The sequence below is a fragment of the Triticum dicoccoides genome, chromosome 4B (assembly GCF_002162155.2).
Source record: "Triticum dicoccoides isolate Atlit2015 ecotype Zavitan chromosome 4B, WEW_v2.0, whole genome shotgun sequence".
NCBI classification, from domain to species: domain Eukaryota; kingdom Viridiplantae; phylum Streptophyta; class Magnoliopsida; order Poales; family Poaceae; genus Triticum; species Triticum dicoccoides.
This window is the reverse complement of record NC_041387.1, coordinates 46,558,119-46,580,177: the sequence shown is the minus strand read 5'-3', so window position 1 is coordinate 46,580,177 and position 22,059 is coordinate 46,558,119. Positions and strand designations below refer to the sequence as shown.

Sequence of the window (22,059 nt, the reverse complement as noted above, 5' to 3'; positions counted from 1 at the left end):
CTGGGGACTAACAGGCCTAGGTTAGGGTTTGTAAGAAGATTAGTGGACATGGTGGTGTGGTCAGGGGGTCAAGTCCCCAGTGCAAACTACAAATCATGCGAAAACTGGCTATGCACACCAAGTGCTCAACAGAATGCCAAGGGCATCAAGGCAACACTTGGGGTGGCCAAACTTTCCATATTGAGTCTCTTTAGATGCAGGTGAGGATGGCAAGGTCATTTAGGCAAAACCATAAACTTGCTAGTGCAAGTTTTGCAAATCTTCAGTTTTGGACAGAAAGAAAAAGGCATGATTGCATGCACTTAAAATCCTCCCATGGGTCCACTCTCTTGGACTTAAGGGTTTTGTAGGGTGTTCTTTAAGCAGGAGAAAGAATCATGGGTAAAGGAGCAAGTAAAAATATGGTTGCAGTACAAACCATCAAGTTGGACCAGAATGAAAATGAGGTTGTTTCACTCAATTTTTTCAAAGGACATAACTGGGTTTTGCATAAAGTTGAATAATATACTCCTATTAACATCCCATAATTTTAGTGGAAGTTTTAAAGAAATATTTAAATAGGTTGTAGTGCAAAATTGCCCACTGGACTAGATTTGAAAACTTGGTGTAGAGATCAAAATCTCCAATGAACAGAAGATATTTTTGCATAAAAGTGATTTAAAAACATCACATGACATCTCCAATCTTTGGTTGGAATATTAAGTAAATTTATCAAATGGTTGTAGTTCAAATAGAGCTCCAAAACTAATGAAAAATCACTTCAAGAAATAAAGTTCAGAGAGCAATAGTTATGCAAATAAATCCACTGATAATAGAAATGTTTTTCTTGAGAGGGTAAATAAGTCCAATAATGATTGAAAAGTTTTCACTTGGGGTAAAAACTCCATGATAATAAAGAAAAGAATGGTTCTGAAATCAAAAGGAAATCCAGAAAATAAAAGTTTAAGTTTCCTGGCAAAATTTTAATTAATAAAACCAGGTTAAAATTTTGGGGTGTCACATCGGTCCGGGCCTGGACCGATGCTGCAGCGTCATGGGCGCGAGCCGGCGAGGAGCCGGCATGATGTGAGATGCCGGAGGGCACGGTGGTGGCAGCGATGGTCTACGAGTCGTCGTCGGTGAGGGAGCACGGCCAAGGGGGCCGTGCGAAGGTGGTGAACCTCGACCAGGAGGTCGTGGTTGTTGGGGACGACACCCCGCCGCGGACCGCCGTGGTTGAGCGGGCGGGGGTCGACGGAGGCGGCGGCGACGCCGTCTTGGAGGAGGCGTCGCAGATGGTGGTGCTACGGGCCACCCCGGCTATCAAGTCGTTGGTGCAGCAGGCCACCCCGGCGACCGGGTTGGTGGCGACGTCGGAGAGGGCGAGGTCGGTGGAGGCGCCGGCCGCGGCGAGAGTGGCCGGCGGAGAGCACGCCCTGGTGCTCAGGCCGGGGGGGACGTCGGGCCGTCGCGCCGCAGCCGGCACGGAGCGGGACCGCCGTCATCTTCGGGCCCTAGACCCAAGAGGAGGCGGTGATGGACGCCGTGAGCCGCCGTCTGCGTGGACGGACGAACCGGATCGAGACCTTCGCCCAGGCCGAGGTGGAGCGGGCGCGGGAGCTGGAGCGCGCCATGCTGGTAAGCTTCCTTTCCGCCTTCTGGTACTTCATTCTTTGCAGCTTCTTTTTTAGTGGGGGCGCGCTAGCGCACCCACTGGGTGTAGCCCCTGAGGTTCAGGCCAACTGTGTAACAGTTGGGTCGAATCTTTGAATCTTGTATCTTTGAATTGATAGTTGCCTTCTTCAGCAACTGGACGCCTACCGCGTCAGCGCCTTCAATCGCCTCCTGGGCAAGCACTGGGATCTCAAGGAGCTCCTCGTCGCTGCAGGTATCTTCATGCTCTTTTGAGTGGGGGGCGCTAGCGCACCCACTAGGTGTAGCCCCCGAGATTCGGGCCAACTGTGTAACAAGTTGGGTCGAATCTTAAATCTTGTTTTTCTTTTCTGATTTTTTCTTCTTGCAGCCGAGGTGTTGACTCGGCATACTCGGCTGCTTCGGGCCGGACACCATTACGACCGGCTTGTCACCGACGCCGACCGTCTCGGAGCTGAGGTGGCGTACGCGAAGGCGAAGGCGGCGGAGGCCCGGCGGTCGCTCGACGATGCCAGCCGGCTGCGCAAGCAGTTGGCGGGCGACAAGAGCCACCTTGAGGCCAAGGTGGAGTGCCTCAAGGCGGAGGCCTCCAAGGTGGTGGAGGCATAGCGGGCCCTGGCCGAGGCGGACTAGCAACACGGTAGGTTGGCCGACGACAAGGGCCAGCTGCAGGCCGAGGTGGAACTCCTGAAGGAGTAGGTGAGCACGGCGGAGGCGGCCCGCTAGGAGGAGGCCCGTCGGCGCAAGGCATCCGAGAAGGTGACCGAGGACAAGGACGTCGATCTGAAGGCAGCCCTTGCCAAGGCGGCCGACTTGAAGGCGCTTTAGGAGCGCGACCACACCATTGATTGGGAGCGACGCGGTACGTTGCTCGAAGCGTAGCACCTGGAAGAATCCTTTTCTAGTAAGTGTTTTTTCTTGAGTTTTGCCGGGTTGGGATCCGGCTTCTTGTCCTTGGTGTCTCTTTTCTGACTTGCTTTGCTTTTTGACAGGGGCCTTCCCGAAGACGCATCAGCTGGCAGAGGAGGTCATCTGCTTCCAGCGCGACCCGCTGGGGGTCACCGGCTCTGGGACCGACCCGTAGGTTGCGTGGACCTTTCCGGAGATCGTGACCGCCGCTGAGGCTCGCCTGCGGGTCCTAGGTGATCTGATGGGGCGGCTGTCCCAGGCCGGCACGACGATGATGGCGGCCCTGTGGCCGGGCTCCGTCGCGCTGAGCAGCTTCACGCGGTTGGCGTGCTGGCTGGAGATGGGGCCGGATCGGCTCCATGAGTGGTGCGTCGCCGCTGCTCACGCTGGCACCGAGATGGCGCTCCACTTCGCATTGTCTTGGCATCCGGACCTGCAGCTGGACATGCTGATGGGCCAGCGGGCCGGCTCGGAGCAGCAGCTGCAGGAGTAGGCCGGCTGGATTGCTTCCCGGGCCAGCTACATCGCGGGTTCGCCTTCCACGACGAGTTCCACCCAAAGCAGGCTGAAGATGGCAGAGTCGTTGCTGGTGATGACTATGGCTTGCTTCTGAGCGACACATAGGGCAGCTCCGAGGAGACAGGGGTCTACCGCGACAGGGGCACCGAGGAGGACACCCGTACTTCGGCAGACCCAGAGCCGTCGTAGGGGAGCCGTCGACTTCGCGGCCCGAAGCCGGAGATGCCTGAGGCCGTCCTTCCTGTTTATGACTTAGTAGAATTTGCTGTTAGGTAGCAGGTCCACCCACCCACTAGGGTTTTTTGTGTGTAATGAACTCTTGTCGTGGGCCCTTCCTTAAATATTCTGTGTTGTGTAAATTATGTGAATGTCTTTGCCCTTGCTTTTCGTTTTTTGAACCGATTTCTTGCTTTTTTTTCCTCTCTCAAACCTCCCCCCCCCCCACAAGCCTGACGGTCGAGGCTCCGGTCCGTGACAAGGAGTTCGGTTTTTAAGAGGAGCATGTAGTACTTAGGTTTTCAAAATGTTGAGCGCGAGCGAAACACCCACTGGTCCGGCTGGCGGCAACCCAGCGGGGCCGGTTGGCGAGCAACCGGTCGTGCGGCTTATTAGAGCGACAGGCCGGGTTGGTCGACCCTGCGGCCTTTGACTTAGTGTTTGAGGTGTGCTGGAGCTCTGACCCGTTGTGCTTGCCAGCGGACAGCCAAAGCCAGATATATGGCCTAGGGCGAAGTGAGGGGTCGCGGCGTCCTTAGCGCGTCAGGAATCACTAAGGAAGAAGGCGGGTGGTGACCGAGCCGGCCAGCCCTCGAGCCCCCGGGTCGAGCTTGTCGGACCGGTGGCCAGGTTCAGAAGCATAGTGATGCATAAAAGGTAGGGGACACAATAACTTTGTCGGCGAAAGGCAGCCCCCGAGCATCGTTCGGGGACTCCGTAGTTTCATGTGTTTACAAAAGGCAGCGATACATACATTCATACAGCTAACTGTAAAACGGGCGGAGGAGTTCTGCATTCCACAGCCGGGTCGTTCCTTCACCGGCGGTGTCTCTCTTGTGCTTGTTTGACTTGCGTGCATCGATGAGGTAGTAGGTGTTGCGATCGCACAAGGCCCGACTGACGATGAATGGGCCCTCCCATGGAGAGGACAACTTGTGCTGGCCGGCTTGCTCTTGGACAAGTCGGAGGACGAGGTCGCCCTCGCGGAATGCGAGGGGATTGATCTTCTTGTTGTGGTAGTGCCTCAGGCCTTGCTGGTAGATGGCCGAACAGTTGAGCGCCAGAAGGCGGGCTTCTTCGAGTAGGTCGATGCCGTCTTCGCGGGATTCTTTGGCTTTGGCCTCGGTGTACATCGCAACACGCGGCGAGTCGAACTCGACGTCGGTCAGGATGATGGCTTTGGCTCCGTAGACGAGGAAGAACAGTGTGAACCCAGTCGACCGGTTTGGCGTGGTTCGGAGACTCCAGAGGACGGCCGACAACTCGTCGAGCCAGCTGCCGGGCGAGCGGATGAGCGGCTCGACGAGCCACGGCTTGATGCCGGATAGAATGAGGCCGTTGGCCCGCTCGACCTGCTTGTTGGACTGTGATTGCGCAACGGATGCCAGGTCGAGGCGGATGCCGGAGACGGAGCAGTATTGCGCGAGCGCGCCCTTGGCAAATTTGGCGCAGTTGTCGGTGATGATGTTGTTCGGCATGCCGTAGTGTACCGTGATGTCTTTGATGAACCAGGCGGCTGTTGGCCCATCCAGTTTCTTGATTGGTCGTGCTTTGATCCACTTGGTGAACTTGTCCACCGCCACCAGCAGATGCGTCATGCCGCCTCGGGCGGTTTTGAAGGGTCCCACCATGTCGAGTCCCCAGACCGCGAAGGGCCAGGCGATCGGGGTGGTGCGGAGTGCTGACGCCGGTTGGTGGCTGCGCTTGCTGAAGTGCTGGCATCCGTCGCACTTGAGGACAAGCGACTCAGCGTCTTGGAGGGCCGTGGGCCAGTAGAAACCATGGCGGAAAGCCTTGGACACCAGGGACCGCGACGCGGCGTGGTGCCCGCATTCGCCCTGGTGTATGTCGAGGAAGATGTCGATGCCTTGGTCCTGCTCGACGCAACGCTGGAAAATGCCGGTGGGGTTGCGTTTGACGAGCTCGTTGTTAATGATACTATAGGCGGGCGCCCGACGTTGCACCTGCCGGGCCTCGATCTTGTCCATGGGAAGGACGCCGTTCTCCAGGAACTCTGAGATGGGCAAGGCCCATGATGGGGCCGCTCCCACACCGAAGACGGCCACCAGGGTGGGTTCCGGGTCGGCAGCCCCTGAGCCGGGCTGAGCAGCCCCTGGGTCGGGAATGGCGACGGCCGGGTCGAGGACGTTGGTTGCCGGGTCAGCAGCCTCGGTCTCCAGGTCGAGTTTGGCAGCTCCCGGGCCGGGTTCGGAAGTCCCCGGGCCGGGTTGCGGCACGGCCGCGTTGTCCGGGACGTGGATGGACTCAGAGTCCGGAGACGGTTTGATGGACGGCTTGTGCAGGTACTCGAGGGAGACGCCAGATGGGATGGACTACCGAGATGAGGCGATCTTGGCGAGCGTGTCGGCTGCCTCGTTCTCCGCGCGCGAAACATGGAGAAACTCACAGCCCTCGAAGGACCCGGACAACTTTTGGACGAGGAAGCGATAGCTTGCCATGTTGGAGTCGCGGGCGTCCCACTCGCCGGAGCACTGTTGATCCACCAGGTCCGAGTCGCCGTAGCACAGGATGCGCCGGATGCCGAGTTCCTTGGCAAGCCGGAGGCCGTGCAGAAGGGCTTTGTACTCGGCGACGTTGTTGGAGGCGGCGAAGTGGATATGAAGGGCATAGCAAAGTCGGTCGCCCTTTGGGGATGACAACATGATGCCGGCCCCTAGGCCGAGTCGCATCTTGGAGCTGTCGAAGTGCATGTGCCAGTGCATCGAGTCCGGAGGCGGCGGTAGGTACTGGGTCTCGGTTCAGTCGACGAGGAAGTCGGCTAGGGCTTGAGACTTGATCATGGTGCGGGGCTCGTAGAGGATGGTGTGGCCGACTAGCTCGAGCGCCTACTTGGCGACCCGGCCAGAGGCGTCCCGGCACCCGATGATCTCACCGAGGGGAGCCGTGCTGACCATGGTGATGGCATGCTCTTGGAAGTACTGCTTCAGCTTCTTGGCGGTGAAGTACACACTATAACACATCTTCTGGTAGTGGGGTAATTCTGCTTGGAGGCGGAGAGCACCTCGCTCAGGTAGTAGACCAGGCGCTGGACGGCTTGGACCTTGCCCTTCTCTGGTCGCTCGACCACCATCACCGTGCTGACCGACCGTGAAGTCGCGGCAATGTAGAGCAACATCGGCTCCTTCTTGGCCGGTGCGACCAGAACAGGTGCGGTGGTGAGCATGCGCTTGAGGTCTCGGAAGGCCTCGTCTGCCTGGTCGTTCCACTCGAACGGCGTCGTCTTCTTCATCAGCTGGTATAGAGGCAAGGCCCTCTCGCCCAGCCGGCTGAGTAACCGGTTGACCGAGGCCAAGCAGCCGGTGAATTTCTGGACATCGCGCAGCCGAGTCGGCTTGTGCATGCGCTCGATGGCCTTGATCTTCTTTGGGTTTGTCTCAATGCCGCGTTCCGAGACGAGGAAGCCAAGTAGCTTTCCGGCTGGGACGCCGAAAATGCATTTCTCCGGGTTGAGCTTGACCTTGTACTCACGCAAGTTGGCGAATGTTTCCTTCAAATCGTCGAGGAGCGTGAGGTGCTGCTTGGTCTTCACCACGATGTCGTCCACATAGACGTGGATGTTGCGGCCGAGTTGCGGCAGCAAGAATTTCTACATGCAGCGCTAGAAGGTGGCGTCGGTGTTCTTCAAGCCGAACGACATGGTGATGTAGCAATACGCCCCAAAGGGCGTGATGAAGGACGTCTTCAGGGCATCGGCCGGGTCCAGCTTGATCTGGTGGTTGCTGGAGTAAGCATCCAGGAAGGATAGGAGCTCGCACCCGGCGGTCGAGTCGATGACTTGGTCGACCTGCAGGAGGGTGACCGGATCCTTGGGACATGCCTTGTTCAGGCTGGTGTAGTCGATACACATGCGCCAGGTCTTGTTTTTCTTCAGGACGAGGACTGGGTTGGCCAGCCACTCGGGGTGGAACACTTCCATGATGAAGCCGGCCGCCAAAAGCTTGGCGACCTCCTCAGCGATGGTTCTTCTCTTCTCTTCAGAGAAACGTCGCAGGGGTTGATGGGCAGGCTTGGCGTCCTTGCGGACGTGAAGTTTGTGCTCGGCGTACTTCCTCGGGATACCCGGCATGTCCTTGGGGGTCCATGCGAAGATATCCCGATTCTCATGGAGGAAGTCGACAAGCTCGCCTTGCTATTTGCTGTCGAGGCGGACGCCTATGACAACATACTTGCTGCAACTGGGGTCTTCCGGGTTTAGCTTCACTCTCTTGGTCTCCTTGGAGGGCTTGAAGGCGGCCTCGTCAGCCGGCTCCTCGGTGGGGATCGGCACGGCTGACGCCTCACCGGCCAGGGCGACAATCCGGTCGAGCTGGCGCCGCTCCTCGGCTATGACTAGCGACTCGGCCAGCTTGGCGCCGTCTCGGGCGCACTCCAGGGACTTGCAGTAGTCGCCGGTGACGATGATGAGGCCCTTCGGACCCGACATCTTCATCTTCAGGTACGCGTAGTGGGGGACCACCATGAATTTGGCGAGCGCGGGTCGGCCCAGCAACGCGTGGTACGCGCTGGACAGGTCCACCACCTCGAACCAGATTGGTTTGTGCAGGAAGTGATTGTTGTCGCCGAACAGGATGTCGAGCCGGACCCGGCCAATGGGAGAGCAGAAGAGGTCAGGAACGATGTCGTGTAAGATCGTCCGGGTCAGCTCCAGGTCCTTGGCCTCGAGGCCAAGCTTGGTCATGGTGTCACTGTAGAGAATGTTGATGCTGCTGCCGCCGTCGATGAGGACTCGGGAGAACTTGCACGTGCGTCGTGCGACAATGGTGGGGTTGAGGACGAGGGCGTAGCCACCCGGATCCGGCATGACGGCCCGGTGGTCCTCTTGGGACCAGGTGACCGGGCGGTCCGACCAGTGCATGTACTCCGGCTTGGCCGGGACGACGGTGTTCACCTCCTGGCGGTGGAGACGTTCGCTGCGCTTGTCATTGCCGATGCTGGTGAAGACGACATAGGCCGCGTTCTGGTCTGGGTAGGCATCATCGTGCATTGCGCCTCCGGCTGGAGGCGGCTGACCCGCGCCCGGAGCCGGAGGCGGAGGGGGCATGACGTCGCCTCGCATGATCCGCTTTGTGATGCCACATTGCCGGAGCGTGTGCATGGACGGCCTCGCGCCGCTGTGGTCCTTGCATGGGGCGTCAAGCATCTCTTCGAAGCTCATGGCGGGCTGCCATGTCGTCTTGCTGGTCTGCCGGTGTTTGGCTACCGGGTCCGCCGCGGGCTCGGAGGCCGCGATGAGCCGGTTGTCGTAGCGCTGGGCCGGTTGTCGTAGCGCTGGGCCGGTTGGTCGGCCTTGCGATTGTGGTTCTGTTGGTGCTACTGCCGGCTGCTTTCGTCGGCCGGCTTCGGAGGGGGAACCGGCTTTGCTTTGCCGGCTTCGTCCGGCGCCACTTGGATCTTAATGGCGGAGTCGGTGTTGGCGTACTTGTCCGATGTCACCATGAGCGCGGCCATGGTGGCCGGCTCGGAGCGCAAGAGCTTGTGCTTTAGGAGGGTGCCGTCTCGGCACCCATTGACGAAGTACTGGATAACTTGAACCTCGTGGACGCCCTCGCATCTGTTCTGGAGCTCGGTCCAGCGTGCGAGGTACTCGCGGCCGGTCTCTGTCGGCCCTTGCACGCACATGGCGAGCTGGCTGGGGCGGCCGGGTCGCTTGTAGGTTCCCGTGAAGTTGCGGATGAAGGCCTGCTTAAAGTCGAACCACGTGTTGACGCTGCCCACCGGCAGACTGTTCAACCAGGTGCGGGCTGACCCTTGGAGCATGAGCGGTGCATAGCGCACGGCGAGCCGGTGGTTGCCGCCGGTGATGCCGATGGTGGTGGTGTAGTCAGTGAGCCAGTCCTCCGGCTTCACGGTTCCGTTGTACTTGGGGGTGTCGCGGGGGAGCGTGAACCCTTTCGGAAAGGGCTCCTCCAGAATGCGCGGGCCGAAGCACGTCGGCCCTACGGCGCCGCTCTCCTCCACCTCGAGAGAGAAGGCGAGCCGGTCGAGGCGATGGCGAGCGTCGGTGTCGTCAATGGCGCGCGCGCCGAGTCGGCTGGCGAACGGGCCATGGGGGGCGGTTCGGTTGGAGCCGGACCCCGGCCGGGCTGGCTGGGTCCGCGTCGGGTTCCCAGAGTCGGCTCGTCGCCTAAGCCGCCGGCGGTTGTTGGGTCCGGGTGCGGCCGGAGTGCGCCTTGCCGGGCGGCGAAGACGCCGTATGCTGACGATCGCTGGGTCTGGCAGCGCGGGCGAAGCCGGAGCCGGCCAACTGGGCGAGCTGGTTGAGACGGTCTTGCTGCGTGTTGGCCACGTTGAGGAGATCGTGCATCCGCTTGATGTGCTCCTTCAGCTCCTCGCTTGTGAGCTGATCCAGGCCGACCACGGTCGCCTGGGCAGCGCGCATGTTCTTCACTGGGGTCTCGTAGACGGTCGGGATGGCGCCGAGGGCGCGACCGATCGCTCCGCCCAGGGCTCGCACGTCGGCGACCCAGCTTGGCTCGGCCGCGGCAGGCGTGAAGCCGTAGGCGGCGTTGCGCTCCAACTGAGTGGAGTCCAGACGTCGCTGCGTGGCGGCGAGCGTCTCGGTCAGGTCCAGCATCTGCTGGCGCCTTTCCTCGAGCTGGGCTCGGGCCTCGGCGACGTTGGAGGCGTCGATGTCGATGCTGATGGGGATGCGGAGGCTCTGCATCGCGGCGCGCAACGGGTTGGACGAGGCCGCCCGCTCCGCTGCGGCCTTTGCCTCGGCAGCCTTCCTTGTCGTGCTCGACGTGGAAGAGGCGTCGGTGCCGGTGACGAAAACCTCCACGTGGACGTCCATTGCCCCGACGAGAATGCCGCCGCCGAGGGAGAGGGAAGAGTCGGAGTAGCTGAGTACCTCGCTGGGGTACTCATCGGCCGCGGGCGCACCGGAGATGCGCAGCGCAGCGAAGGAGGCGGCGAGTGCGTCGACGACGTCGTCCGCCAGCATGACGGGCTCGTCGGAGTCGGAGGGGAGCCCCGTCTGAAGCATGCTCTCGGCCAGCTCCTCGAGCTGCCCCTCGGTGGGCGCCAACTGTCATGGTGGGCGCACGGCAGACGCCATGGGATGGCTAAAGAGAGGAGGAGGCTCGAGGGCGCTGGTGGGCTCTAGAGGCGAGGTTGGTATGAGCGAGCGCGGGACGCAAGACATACCCAGGTTTGGGGCTCTCCGGAGAGATAATACCCTTAATCCTGCCGAGTGTGGTTGATATGTAGTACAGGTTGCTCCTGGAGCTGTATCGAGAAAGAAGGAGGCCGACCAGGGCTTAGGCAGCTCCTTCTACCGAGGTGTGTTCTACTGATCGGTGGCTAGTTCATGTGTGCTTACTACTCCTTCTATCTTGCTTGCCCGTATGCGAGAGGGTTCCTGGGAGGTTTTGTAGGCCAACCCCCCAGGGGTACAATGGTAATGTTACAAAGCCGTAGGCCGGGTCGTCAGCGTATGAGGACCCGGGCTGGGACCCGTCGGGTGCTTATGGTTCGCCGGGTTCCCCCAGGTGCGGCCCCCGCGTGCCTAGGGGTACTGTGCGCCGTCTTGTCGTTCGTCAGGGAATGGCCGAATCGAGTCGGGTGCAGTGGCGTTCCGTCATGTCGCGTTTGCTGGCGTCAGTGGTGATGATGGGGGCACTGTTGCCACGCCGGCCCTGGTCAGCGGTTAGGTGAGGGGCACTGTTGCTACGCTTCGGCTGACCAGAGGCATGGACAGGGCACTGTTGCCTTGGTCATCTGGTGGATGAAGACTCGTCCCATCGTACGGCCTGGATGGGACGGGAGCTGACCCGTGGTCGGGCTGAGGAACGCGCCACGAGCAAAGCTTGCTTGTCGGGGAAGTCTTGACGTGCCGGGTTCGGCCGTCTTGTACTGGCCGTCGAGGCCGAGTCGAGGAGTCTAACCGGGTTGAAGAGTTAGGCCGGTTTGAGAGGCATGGCCGGGTCGAGCGACCCGGCCAAGCGCGGGCCGGCTTAAGGGGAGATGCTGGCCCCGTTGTTTTTGAAAAGGATCCGGGTTCCATTGCCTGCCCGAGGTTCATCCCCCCGACAGGGGTTGATATCCTAATGACCAAACCAAACTACAGCTATCTAGGAAATTAGTGGCAAAATATCAAGTGCAATGAAAACAGCGGCAAATCATCTAAGTGCAAAGGAACCTATGGCAAAAGAGCAATGTAAAGAACCACGTGCACATTTGTTAGCTGTAGTTTAAACATGCATTTGTTTGTGCCCCTTTTGATGTTTTACAGTTTAGATCAGTTATGCATATCTCCTTGTTCCCCGCAAAAAAATGGCATGAGAAGTCACTCTGCATAGGGAAGCGGCTGTTCTAACCCTGAGCTCATGTGAGCTCGGACGAACAGTAAAATAAAATAAAAACAAAATTTCTTTTTTTGTGTGTGAAACATTGACAAAATGTTTGTTAGCTTGCAAAATTTCTTCACCATATGACACCCGTGGAAATCGTGGCAAATAAAAATCTATGCTCCAAAATTGTTATTTTCAAACGCATTTCGGAGCATCTGTTTTTTTTATTGGCCACATTTTTCACGAATATCATTTCATGACGAAATTGTGCAAGCTATGAAAACATTGATTCTGTTCACCGAGCTCATAGCTCACATGAGCTCGGGCTTAGAACAGCACTTTCGCTCTGCATAGTGGTTACCAAAGAGGCAAATAGGGAGGGCGTTTGAGGCGTGACCGCGTGAGCTCATAAAGCAATCATTAAAATATGTACTGTACATTGTTATGTTCCGCAGCAAGGTATAAGTTTCTTATCTACCATGTATAAACGCCTAATTTTATCAGAATCAGGCTCACACGCGACGGAGGTCGACCATATCAAACTTCACACTGGGGTTCATGTACACATGAGAGCAATGCTCGTAGATTGAAGTGCCATCAAGAGGCTCCTCGTGAGGATGGAAACCAGTCTCCTGGCAATCGTGGATCACCCCCATGCCACCTGGATCCGTGAGGTGAAATATGCCGTGCTTCCTGCTCAGAGAAAATATAGACCATTATCATGAGATAGTCTAATCGGATGAACAGACAGCACCTATCGTAAATGATTTATCCAAGACAATGAACAACAGTATGCGTATTTTCTGAGGATTTGTTTCGAAAAGAATTAAGCAACATTGCTTTGTCCCAGAAATGGATGTTTCTAGAAGTATTTTATTTCTAGATACATCCATTTTTCCATTTCTTCGACAAGTATTTCCAGACGGAGGGAGTACTTGTTATTTTAGATTCAACGGATTCACTGAAACTGAGGGCCGAGGAATAACCGCAGGGGAGGAACGTAAAGCATGTGCATGTCTACATAATCATTTGCAGATTCATGGTCTTAATTAGGAACTACTCTCTCCTCCAGCTATCAAGGAAATTATACTCCCTCTGTCCCATAATATAAGAACGTTTTTGACGTAGTGTCAAAAACGTTCTTATATTATGGGACCGAGGGAGTAGCATTTAGTTAATCTATGGCTAAGAAATACTGAAATGAAGGATAGTAATATACAGCAATGGAAATCCAAACCACGAAATCAGCACTAATTTGCCCAAAAAACTGCATGCGAGTCCAACGTAACATATACCTTGTTGTATCGGTAGGTGCCATGACAATTGCAATTGCTTCAGGAAGCATGACCTGTTGAGCCAACAATGCCAAACACAGGATCAAGTTAAGAATACTAATGAATTTGCTGGAGTAGTTTATGAAATATACTCATAAGAAGCAAGCAGTTGACAAATGATATTGGCACAGTCTGCTTTTGACTGCAAGATGTATGTATGTAGATCCTCACAACATCCCCACTAACATAAAAAGCACCAGCTGTGGCTGATCCAAAACATCCTAACCGCTCGGCTATCCACATCTAAAGGTCCATATTGATTCCATCTTCAGCACAGCACAACACAACTAATACCCCTAGGCTTGCTGTAAATTACGAATCACCCACCACTGCCTCCTGAATAGCATGCTGATGCACCCCTCCAAAACGTTCATTGCACGTGTTTAGTTACTACTATAGTTTTAAGGATTTCAGAAACAATAAAGAATTCCATCATTTTTGGCTCAGCAACAACATTTCATACTGGACCAGAAACATACAAGAAAATGCCATGACTACTGTATACAACTTCATTACCAATGCTGCAATCATAACCCGGTGCCAGGGAAGTTGTGCCGAAGCATAGAAATCCTTGCCCATAGAGTTAGAACTTAAGGAATTAGAGATAAAGTCAGTAACAGAGACATCACAGTTAGCTGAAATTCTATCTTCAGCACTAACCCTTCTACTTTAGGTGAGTAAATAATGAATAAGAGTTAAAAAAATTACAAGAATTCTCTCAAAGTGAGCCGCCAGCAGTCACCTGTTAGGCTGTGACACACTCTCAATCTCAGGGATGTAACGTCCCAACGAACCCAGTTTCAAGATATTTGTGTCAAGCAAAATCACATAAGAAACACAACAATATTTTCTATTGAACGAGAAATTACAACCCAGTTTCATTGCTATAGTGCATTTAAATTCCGAGACTTTGGGCCACTACTGAACAACAGCCATATATTGAGAAACCTTTTTTGGCTCAGATCAACTAGTTGCTGGACATGGCATCAGTGAGTGCAAAGCACAATACAAACAACAATTACTACAACAGAAGTATGGCACATGGGGATTACCTGATACGAATAATGATTATGAAGATCAATGGAAGACAGAAAGCAGGTCTGTGTCGGATGTGTCTGAAAAGGAACATAAAATTGTGAAAAAAAGAGTTTAATTGTCAATAATATCACAGGTTAGGATACAGAGACACCAAATGGTGCTTTCGGCACAACTGAGCATCACGAAACTCCCACAGTGAGTATTAAACTGTAGCAATTTAGAGTACAGAATGAGTTAACAATAACCTTAGCCTCAACAAGTTCCCAATAGATAACCCCATCCGCTCAAATATATTTGATAGGACACAGATTCTTTAAGCATAGGATTGATACTTTTGAATTTGGTAGGTGTGCTCCATGTGTACTACATCCATGCAATTTCTTGGGTGCTTTTGAACAGTGCACAATGGACTTCCCACAGATGGGAACATGGGCACTAATAGGCATCAACAAACAAATACTCCCTCTGTAAACAAATGTATGACATTTTAGGTCACTACTTTAATGACCTAAAATGTCTTACATTTGTTTACAGAGGGAGTAAAATTCAACTATGAATAGGCTTTCAAAATATATATAGTCACAATATGGACCCTTTTCACAGTACTTAAGCAGAGTAGCGACAGTCATGCTAGTTCAGTGTGTCTTGCTGTCTTTAATAGTCTGAGTAGCCACAGTTAGCCATTCTAGATCAATGTCTTAAATGGACACATCATTGGTAGAAACTAGAACAGGAGGACAAATTATAGTTAACATTTCCTTTAGGTACAATAATTAAAATACAGGACAAATGAACATGACACTCAAAACTCTGAATATAGCTTGATCAGTCAACAACAACAATTCTTAAGCTGAACTTACATGAATCCAACCGAGGGTGAAAAGTGAGCCTTTGTCCTGAACTTCAAATATTTCCTCTTCATTCGTAGCTTGACACTGGAAAAGGAAAACAAGTTATTTCTTAAAGTGCTAAATTTGGGGTACTGCACTTTAATATGTAAACTTGGAGTAAGAAGAGAAAACCATAGGCTCCTTGCATGAGCTTATGTCGAGTGCAGCATTAGCCACTAGCCACTAATCAAATCAATTTACTAAAACTCAAGCGTGGACATGAAACCTCCAGTTCTCACTGCCCTCAGAGGCTCAGACTCCAAGCCATATGACAGTAAATCATAAAGAGCATCTAAATCAAAGTTATATTCCATTTTATTTTAATATAAGGAAACTCCTTCGCTAGTCACATTTTCTTCTGATAATGTATATAAACTTGTTAGGGTGCTCCGTAACATGTACAGTTTAGAGTTTACAATCATGAGCATCAGTCCAAATTGTTCAAATGTTTTGCTAAGCAATCACCGGTCCCTGTGAACTATGGATACAGAATATATTATATGAAGAAGGTATAAGAGCAGCAAGAATTACAAAAGGCTCATCAACCTGATAAATTGCTTAGAGAAAGGACTTGGTTGACTTGAGGGTTAACATCTGATGAAAGAAATAAAATACAGAAGGAAAAACAACTTACTGAATCAGACGTTGATTCCTGCTTAGGAATTATCAGTGTCGTCACATAAAAAGTTCTCTTTTTCTACAGAAGCATATAGAAATGTTAGTGATGTGAACAAATATAATATTCCTTCTATTTTCTTTGTGGGGAGGTATATACCAGGTTACCAGCAAGAATCCCACATGTTTCCAGATTTTTTGCAGTATTTGCCTCAGCAAGTCTCAGAAAAGACTCCATTAATGCCACCGGCTGTCAAGGTAAAACAATATAACGGTCAAGAGGTACAGGTCTACATATTTGCTACAGATGAAATATGGATAAAATAATCATGCTTAAGAATACAACGGATCTGGAACAATACCATGACAAAGTAAAGAACCTGCAATTTGAATTTAGTTTATTTACCACATGCAAATTTTGAAAACGTCCTGTGTCAGAGGTAGCAAGTCCTGGTCTTGGATCAGCTACTCTTGATGGAGAAATCGGTCTACGCTCAGGATGTACTTGTGCCAGGACTGGTGGGGGGTTAGGCTGTCTTATATTCAGCTGGGAGAATTCTTCCTCGAAACTAGCAGGAGACACAGAGGCTGGCTCTTTTACTGGTAAAGACCATTGACCATCATCAAGTGAGAGAACAGACTGCATCTCACCATTGTTATTTGTCAATCCATCCAGTGATGTTGTATGAGGATCATGTGAGTCATTTTGGTTCAAGATTGCTGGAACTAAACTGCAGAAGCAATGGAACAAAAGGGGCATATAATCAGAAACAGTTATACCTACATTAGCTGTATGGGCTGGCATCTATACAAAGAAATGGAGAATAAGCTAAAACCTTTACGAGTTCTCACCTAGGGATATTGCTTTGGTTCAGTTCGGGGTAACTTGGATACTGGACCTGTAAAACAAGCAGTTATAAAACTCATAAATCAATTTCATGCCATTAAATAAAACATATAAAGCAAATTGAGAACATAATAATTATACCTTGACACCACTAACAGGCCTTGTCCATTGGCCATGAAGCCCATTCGGTCCTAGTATTGAATGTCTGGATAGTGTTTCATCTTTTGGATATGGCAAACTGGCATATCTGCATAAGTTACAGAGAGGAAGCAAATTATTTTCTCCCTAATCATTAAACCAAAGCATTAACCAACGACTATACAGTATGTAAACAGTTGTATATGACAGTTATGTGCTTATAGCAGTAAAAAGAAGCAGAGGCTCATCTATTGCAAGTTGGATCAAATAACCAAAAAGATTAGATGAGTTACAGATGAATAGAAATTAGAACATGATTTTCATTAGCTATGTAAAAAACAATTGCGTTGATTTTTTGTTTCATTAAAGAGAACAGTTTCAGAAGGAGGATAGATGTTAACCAAAACGCAGTCAAACAAAATTTTATTTTCAATAAATACCAAGACCAATTCCAAATCACCGATCCCGGAATCGGTCACGTACAGGCTCGACACCCTGTGGCCATTTCCGAAATAAGATTGGTCTTGGTATAACATGGACATTAATAGGATCGAATGATAAACGTACGATTTGACTAGATGCCTATCAGGTTCCTCTTGATGGTTCCACCTAGAGGATGGTTTCTGCAATGGTCCTGTTGAGCTTCCAAATGCTGGCTGCATGAGAAAAAAGTAAATCCCATGGAAAAAGAAATGAAACAATAGTATAAGAAAGATGCCAAGAAATATGCATTATATAACCCTTTGTTAAAAAAGGCGGCATAAAAACTTCAAGATGGGAAATAAAGGGTATACCTGCACCATATACGGACTTGCAGCAAGCTGATCTGTCCTACTGCTTGCACCATTTCCAGCATAGGTTTCATGTGGACCATTACGTTCTTCTGCAGCCCTTCTATTAAGCTCAGCAATTTGCTGTTTCACAATCGGCTTCAGAGACTCGAGCTCACTGATAACATTCAAGAGTTTCTACAATAAATTTGAGCTAGTCAGCATAAGTATTTGACATATTTCCGTTCCAAGTTCAAAAGGGCAAACTCTGACACTACACTTCTATGTTACTCATTAAGCAATCTAATAAATGCTGAAGCAGTAGGAGAAATAATCATTAAGCTTAGAGCGGTAATACATCTGAGTTATGCGGCCCTTTCTTCAGGAATTCCTTCTCTCTTGACTTGAATGCATGGTAATCACGATGCTTCGGGATCGTCTCAGACAACAGGCTGCCAGTAAACAGAGGTCAGCATACCATCAACACAAGCTTAAGATATTGTAACAAGCTAATGCTAAGATATACCAACACAGGGGCACAACCCACCTCGAGTATCTCAGGAGGATAATGTACAGGTCGATGAGGTTCTTTTCCTCTCGATATATGTTCGCCTGTGCACCACATAAAACGACCCAAATGTTACACGCCCGCGAGCTAATTGACAGTATGTACGCTGATTGCGTAGCAAATACAAATGGATTCAGCGTCCCTGAACCCGGAACTGCCGGTTACATGCAGAAGTATCAGCACCAAAATACGGGATCGCGAAGCAGAGACTCTAAATCTCGGGTTAGGGTTTGACCTGGCGGAGAAGATTGTCGGCGATGCGGAAGTAGTAGGGGAGGCTGATGCGGTGGTCCACCGCCACCGGACGCGCCATCCCCTCGATGTTTATGCGTCTCCCAGCTTGCCAAGGTGATGCCATGGCCATATCCGGCGACGCCCAATTCTGGGGCCGCTCCTCCGGCGAGCTTTTGCGGCGAAGATGGTTCGGGCAGATCCCCCGGTCACTGCGGCGGTGGGAGGATGTGACCACAGAGGCAGAGGGGCAGACAGACGCGGGGAGGCGGCGGAGACGCGGCGAAGAGACGATGGGGTTGGTGGGGGGTAGGGGGCGCAGAACTGTAGAGGCAGCAGGAAGCGCAGTAGCGGCGGGGCGCGTCGGTCAGTGGGGGCAGTTGCCGGACGAGCCGATCGAGGAAGAGAGGGGGCGAGAGTAGGAGGGGACGAGGGCGCCGGCGAGGGGCGGAAACGGCGAAAGGAATGCCGTGTGCGATGAGGAATGTGACTAAATCTGTGATTAAGTTTATCACACTTGTAATACTATTAAAAGATATTTTTCTTTGTTATAAGTGTTGCTTCAATCCCCACTTAAAGTCCAATTTTTAGCACATAATAATCATATTAACTCATTAAAAATATTAACTCATTAGAATATGTATTTCCTCGTTGCAACACAGACATTTAGTTAGTGAGCATCAATAGTCCAACAAACTCTTTAGACAAATCTATGATCAAACGGTAATATACCACATGAATGGCCTACTTAGTTGTCCATGTAATCCTTTAACTTCACTAAGCTTTCTAGGATTGGAGAACTGAGAATCAATTACTGCCAATTGTTTTTGTGGTGGGACCCATTGGTATGGTGAGATTTTGAGCATCTGGTTTGTCTTGGTCGGTGTTAGCATTGTAGGGTGATCGCTTCGCCCCGTAGCCGACGTACAAAAAACTCACTGATCCAAGTCATTTTTCTCGAGCGGCGTTCGAGAGAAGAAAGAACTGATCCAAGAACAAGAACAAGCCCCTCATGATCTCGAGTAAGATCAATGGCAAGCTCAAACAAAGTGATGATGCACCATATATTGAGGCCCTCATTCTCAAGATCAAGCTCAAGCAACGCCACAACGTTCACAACAGTGAAAAAGCACTTGCTTTGAACCAACACAAAGTGGCATCCAAGTTGAAAACTCTAGATCTCCTCACCGACAACATCCTTGGAAGCAATGTTTGACAAACTTTAGTGAACATCACTCGTTTGACTCTTGTATTAAACCCCTCAAGGTAGAGGAAGCTTTAGAAGATCCGGATTAGTTAGATGATACACATGAAGAACTCAGCAACTATACCTACATCATTTTTTGGTCTCTTGTGGTGAGGCCCAAGTGAGGACATTATAATGTCATAGGGACCAAATGCGTACTCAAGAACAAGCAAGACGAGCATGAACAACATAATTACAAACAATGCAAGGTTAGTGGTACAAGGCTTCACCCAAGTTGAAGGTTTGGATTTTTGCACAGCTTTTGCCCATGTTGCCCGTCCTGACTATATTCATATCTTGCTTGCATATGCATCGCATCATAATTTCAAGCTTTATCAAATGAAGTGAAGAGTACATTTTTAGGGGTCCTTTTTAGGGAAGGCCATCATGGCTAGCTTTATTGATTATTCAATAGAGATGCATCATCAACGAGCTTGCTCACCAGACAATCTGAAGGCTCGTCAGTCCAACTAGAAGAACCTTTATTACAATAACTAAATCTAGCTAGCACATGCGTCGCTTGAATTTTCAAACTCCTACTGGATTGATACCTTGGTTCTCAAACTAAGGGAAATACTTACTCTACTTTGCTGCATCACCCTTTTCTCTTTAAGGGAAAACCAACGCAAGCTCAAGCAGTAGCAGTTAACTAAGGAAAACATTGAGCGTATGAATGCTAAATATAAACTTGTTGGAGATAAAGGTATAAAAACATGTTGTCTTTGCGCCTAGAGATCTTGTTTGGTTACATTTGCATAAGGATAGGTTTCCTGATTTGCGCACGTCAAAGCTAATGCCATGTGTTGATGGTCCTTTTAAGGTGTTAGAGAAAATAAATGATAATACATATAAACTTGAGCCGCCTGCATATTTTGGGGTTAGTCTCACTTTTAACATTGCAGATTTGAAGCCTTATTTGGCTGAGGAATATGAGCTTCCATCGAGGACGACTTCAATTCAAGAAGGGGAGGATGACTGATGTCTGCTAGAACTACGTCGGTATTTCCCCAAAGAGGAAGGGATGATGCAGTATAGCGACTGTAGGTATTTCCCTCAGTGATGGGACCAAGGTTATCGAAATAGTAGGAGAACCTCCTCACACCACGTAAACAGCACCTGCACACAAATAACAAATACTCGCAACCGGACGTGTTAAAGGGGTTGTCAATCCCTTCCGGGTACGGCGCCTCAAGATAGGCAAATAACATGAGGTAAAAGTGGTAGATAGGATAAATAGATCACGGAACAAATAAATTGCAGCAAGGTATTTTTGTATTTTTGGTTTAATAGATCTGAAAATAAATGCAAGAGAAAATAGACCGCAAAGGCAAATATGATAAAAAGAGACTCGGGGGTCGTAGGTTTCACTAGTGCCTTCTCTCGAGAAAAATAGCAAACGGTGGGAAAATAATTACCGTTGGGCAATTGATAGAACTTTAAATAATCATGACGATATCCAGGTGAGGGAGTCCTGGATTAGGGGGTACTCGGACAGCCGGACTATATACTTTGGCCGGACTGTTGGTCTATGAAGATACAAGATTGAAGACTTCGTCCCATGTCCGGGTGGGACTCTCCTTTGCGTGGAAGGCAAGCTTGGCAATCCGGATATGTAGATCTCCTTCTCTGTAACCGACTCTATGTAACTCTAGCCCCCTCTGGTGTTTATATAAACCGGAGGGTTTAGTCCGTATGACAACAACAATCATACCATAGGCTAGCTTCTAGGGTTTAGCCTCTTCGATCTCGTGGTAGATCAACTCTTGTAATACTCATATCATCAAGATCAATCAAGCAGGAAGTAGGGTATTACCTCCATCGAGAGGGTCCGAACCTGGGTAAACATTGTGTCCCCTGCCTCTTGTTACCATTAGCCTTAGACGCATAGTTTGGGACCCCCTACCCGAGATCCACCGGTTTTGACACCGACATTGGTGCTTTCATTGAGAGTTCCACTGTGTCGTCACGGTAAGGCTTGATGGCTCGCCTTGTTATCAAGGACAACATCACCTCTGGGGGAGCCCTGGCTTTAGGCCAAACTCTCCGACTAGGCGGCTTCATCATGACCACCCAATCGGCCGTCACGCCGACTATGACTTCTCAGGTCATCAAAAACAGCCTCCACGTCAGCTCGGAACTTACCTAACAGATGGATCCAATGGAGCTCTCCTCCCTGAACGAGATCTTGGATCGCATCGCCGCTCTGGGAGTCGCTATAGACTCTGATCGGATCGGGCTTAAACCCGACCAAAGGGAGATTAATTCTCAGCCGGTCACCCATCAGATAGCGGTAGTGGAGGAACAATGTGTCGATTCCTCCTCTATTTTGAGGACGAACTATGTCCGGATTCCCGAGCTCTCCGAGCAGGATACCCGTCTATGGGAGGACATGGCCCAAACTCCGAACCTAGGATCGGACAGCGGGCCGGAAAATTTGGGCAACGTCCCAGAGCCCGAACTACCAAGCTCGGAAGCTCCTCTACCCATGGGTCTTAGATCGGGTCAGGGTTTGGACTTAAATCTACCCACCCACCCAGATACAAGCGATCTTTCCCACATTAGACAAGAGCCCCAAGAGACAGTACATCACTTCTAGGCCAGATTCCTCCTTGTAATGAGCAGGGTTAAGGACTGTCGTGAGGAAGACACAGTCTCATTCTTTTGCAAAAATTGCACGGACAAGGGAATCCTCAACGCCATGACATAGTACACTTTGCTGACTTGGCGGCCATAGTACAGAAGTACTGTGCTATGGAAAGCGCCTGGAAAACCCAGACAGAATTCTGGGATCCTC

General features: G+C 51.2%; 1 protein-coding gene across 2 annotated transcripts; it reads right to left on the bottom strand.

Annotated features, from left to right (window-relative positions):
• Nucleotides 1-11,972: 11,972 nt before the first annotated feature.
• On the bottom strand, nucleotides 11,973-18,488 carry LOC119294905 (AMSH-like ubiquitin thioesterase 2). 2 transcript variants are annotated; one of them, XM_037573190.1, is made up of 14 exons: nucleotides 18,024-18,488; nucleotides 17,768-17,832; nucleotides 17,579-17,672; nucleotides 17,245-17,418; nucleotides 17,018-17,106; nucleotides 16,454-16,559; nucleotides 16,318-16,364; nucleotides 15,872-16,196; nucleotides 15,626-15,715; nucleotides 15,485-15,547; nucleotides 14,821-14,895; nucleotides 13,975-14,037; nucleotides 12,884-12,936; nucleotides 11,973-12,281 (listed from the first exon to the last, which is right to left on the bottom strand). In XM_037573190.1, the coding sequence occupies exons 1-14, from the start codon at nucleotides 18,150-18,152 to the stop codon at nucleotides 12,101-12,103; spliced, it is 1,554 nt and encodes a 517-aa protein (XP_037429087.1). In that variant the 5' UTR covers nucleotides 18,153-18,488; the 3' UTR covers nucleotides 11,973-12,100. The 2 variants fall into 2 exon arrangements, with proteins under 2 accessions (XP_037429087.1, XP_037429088.1); XM_037573191.1 differs by having other exon boundaries at nucleotides 17,768-17,942; nucleotides 18,024-18,149.
• Nucleotides 18,489-22,059: the final 3,571 nt, after the last annotated feature.

Excerpts from the sequence above, each read along its gene's own strand:
- LOC119294905 (XM_037573190.1), bottom strand. The coding sequence starts at position 18,152 with ATGGCCATGGCATCACCTTGGCAAGCTGGGAGACGCATAAACATCGAG. Across the intron at positions 17,673-17,767 it reads ATCCTCCTGAGATACTCGAG|CCTGTTGTCTGAGACGATCC; the intron begins GTGGGTTGTGCC and ends GTTTACTGGCAG. Across the intron at positions 16,197-16,317 it reads AACCAAAGCAATATCCCTAG|TTTAGTTCCAGCAATCTTGA; the intron begins GTGAGAACTCGT and ends TTGCTTCTGCAG.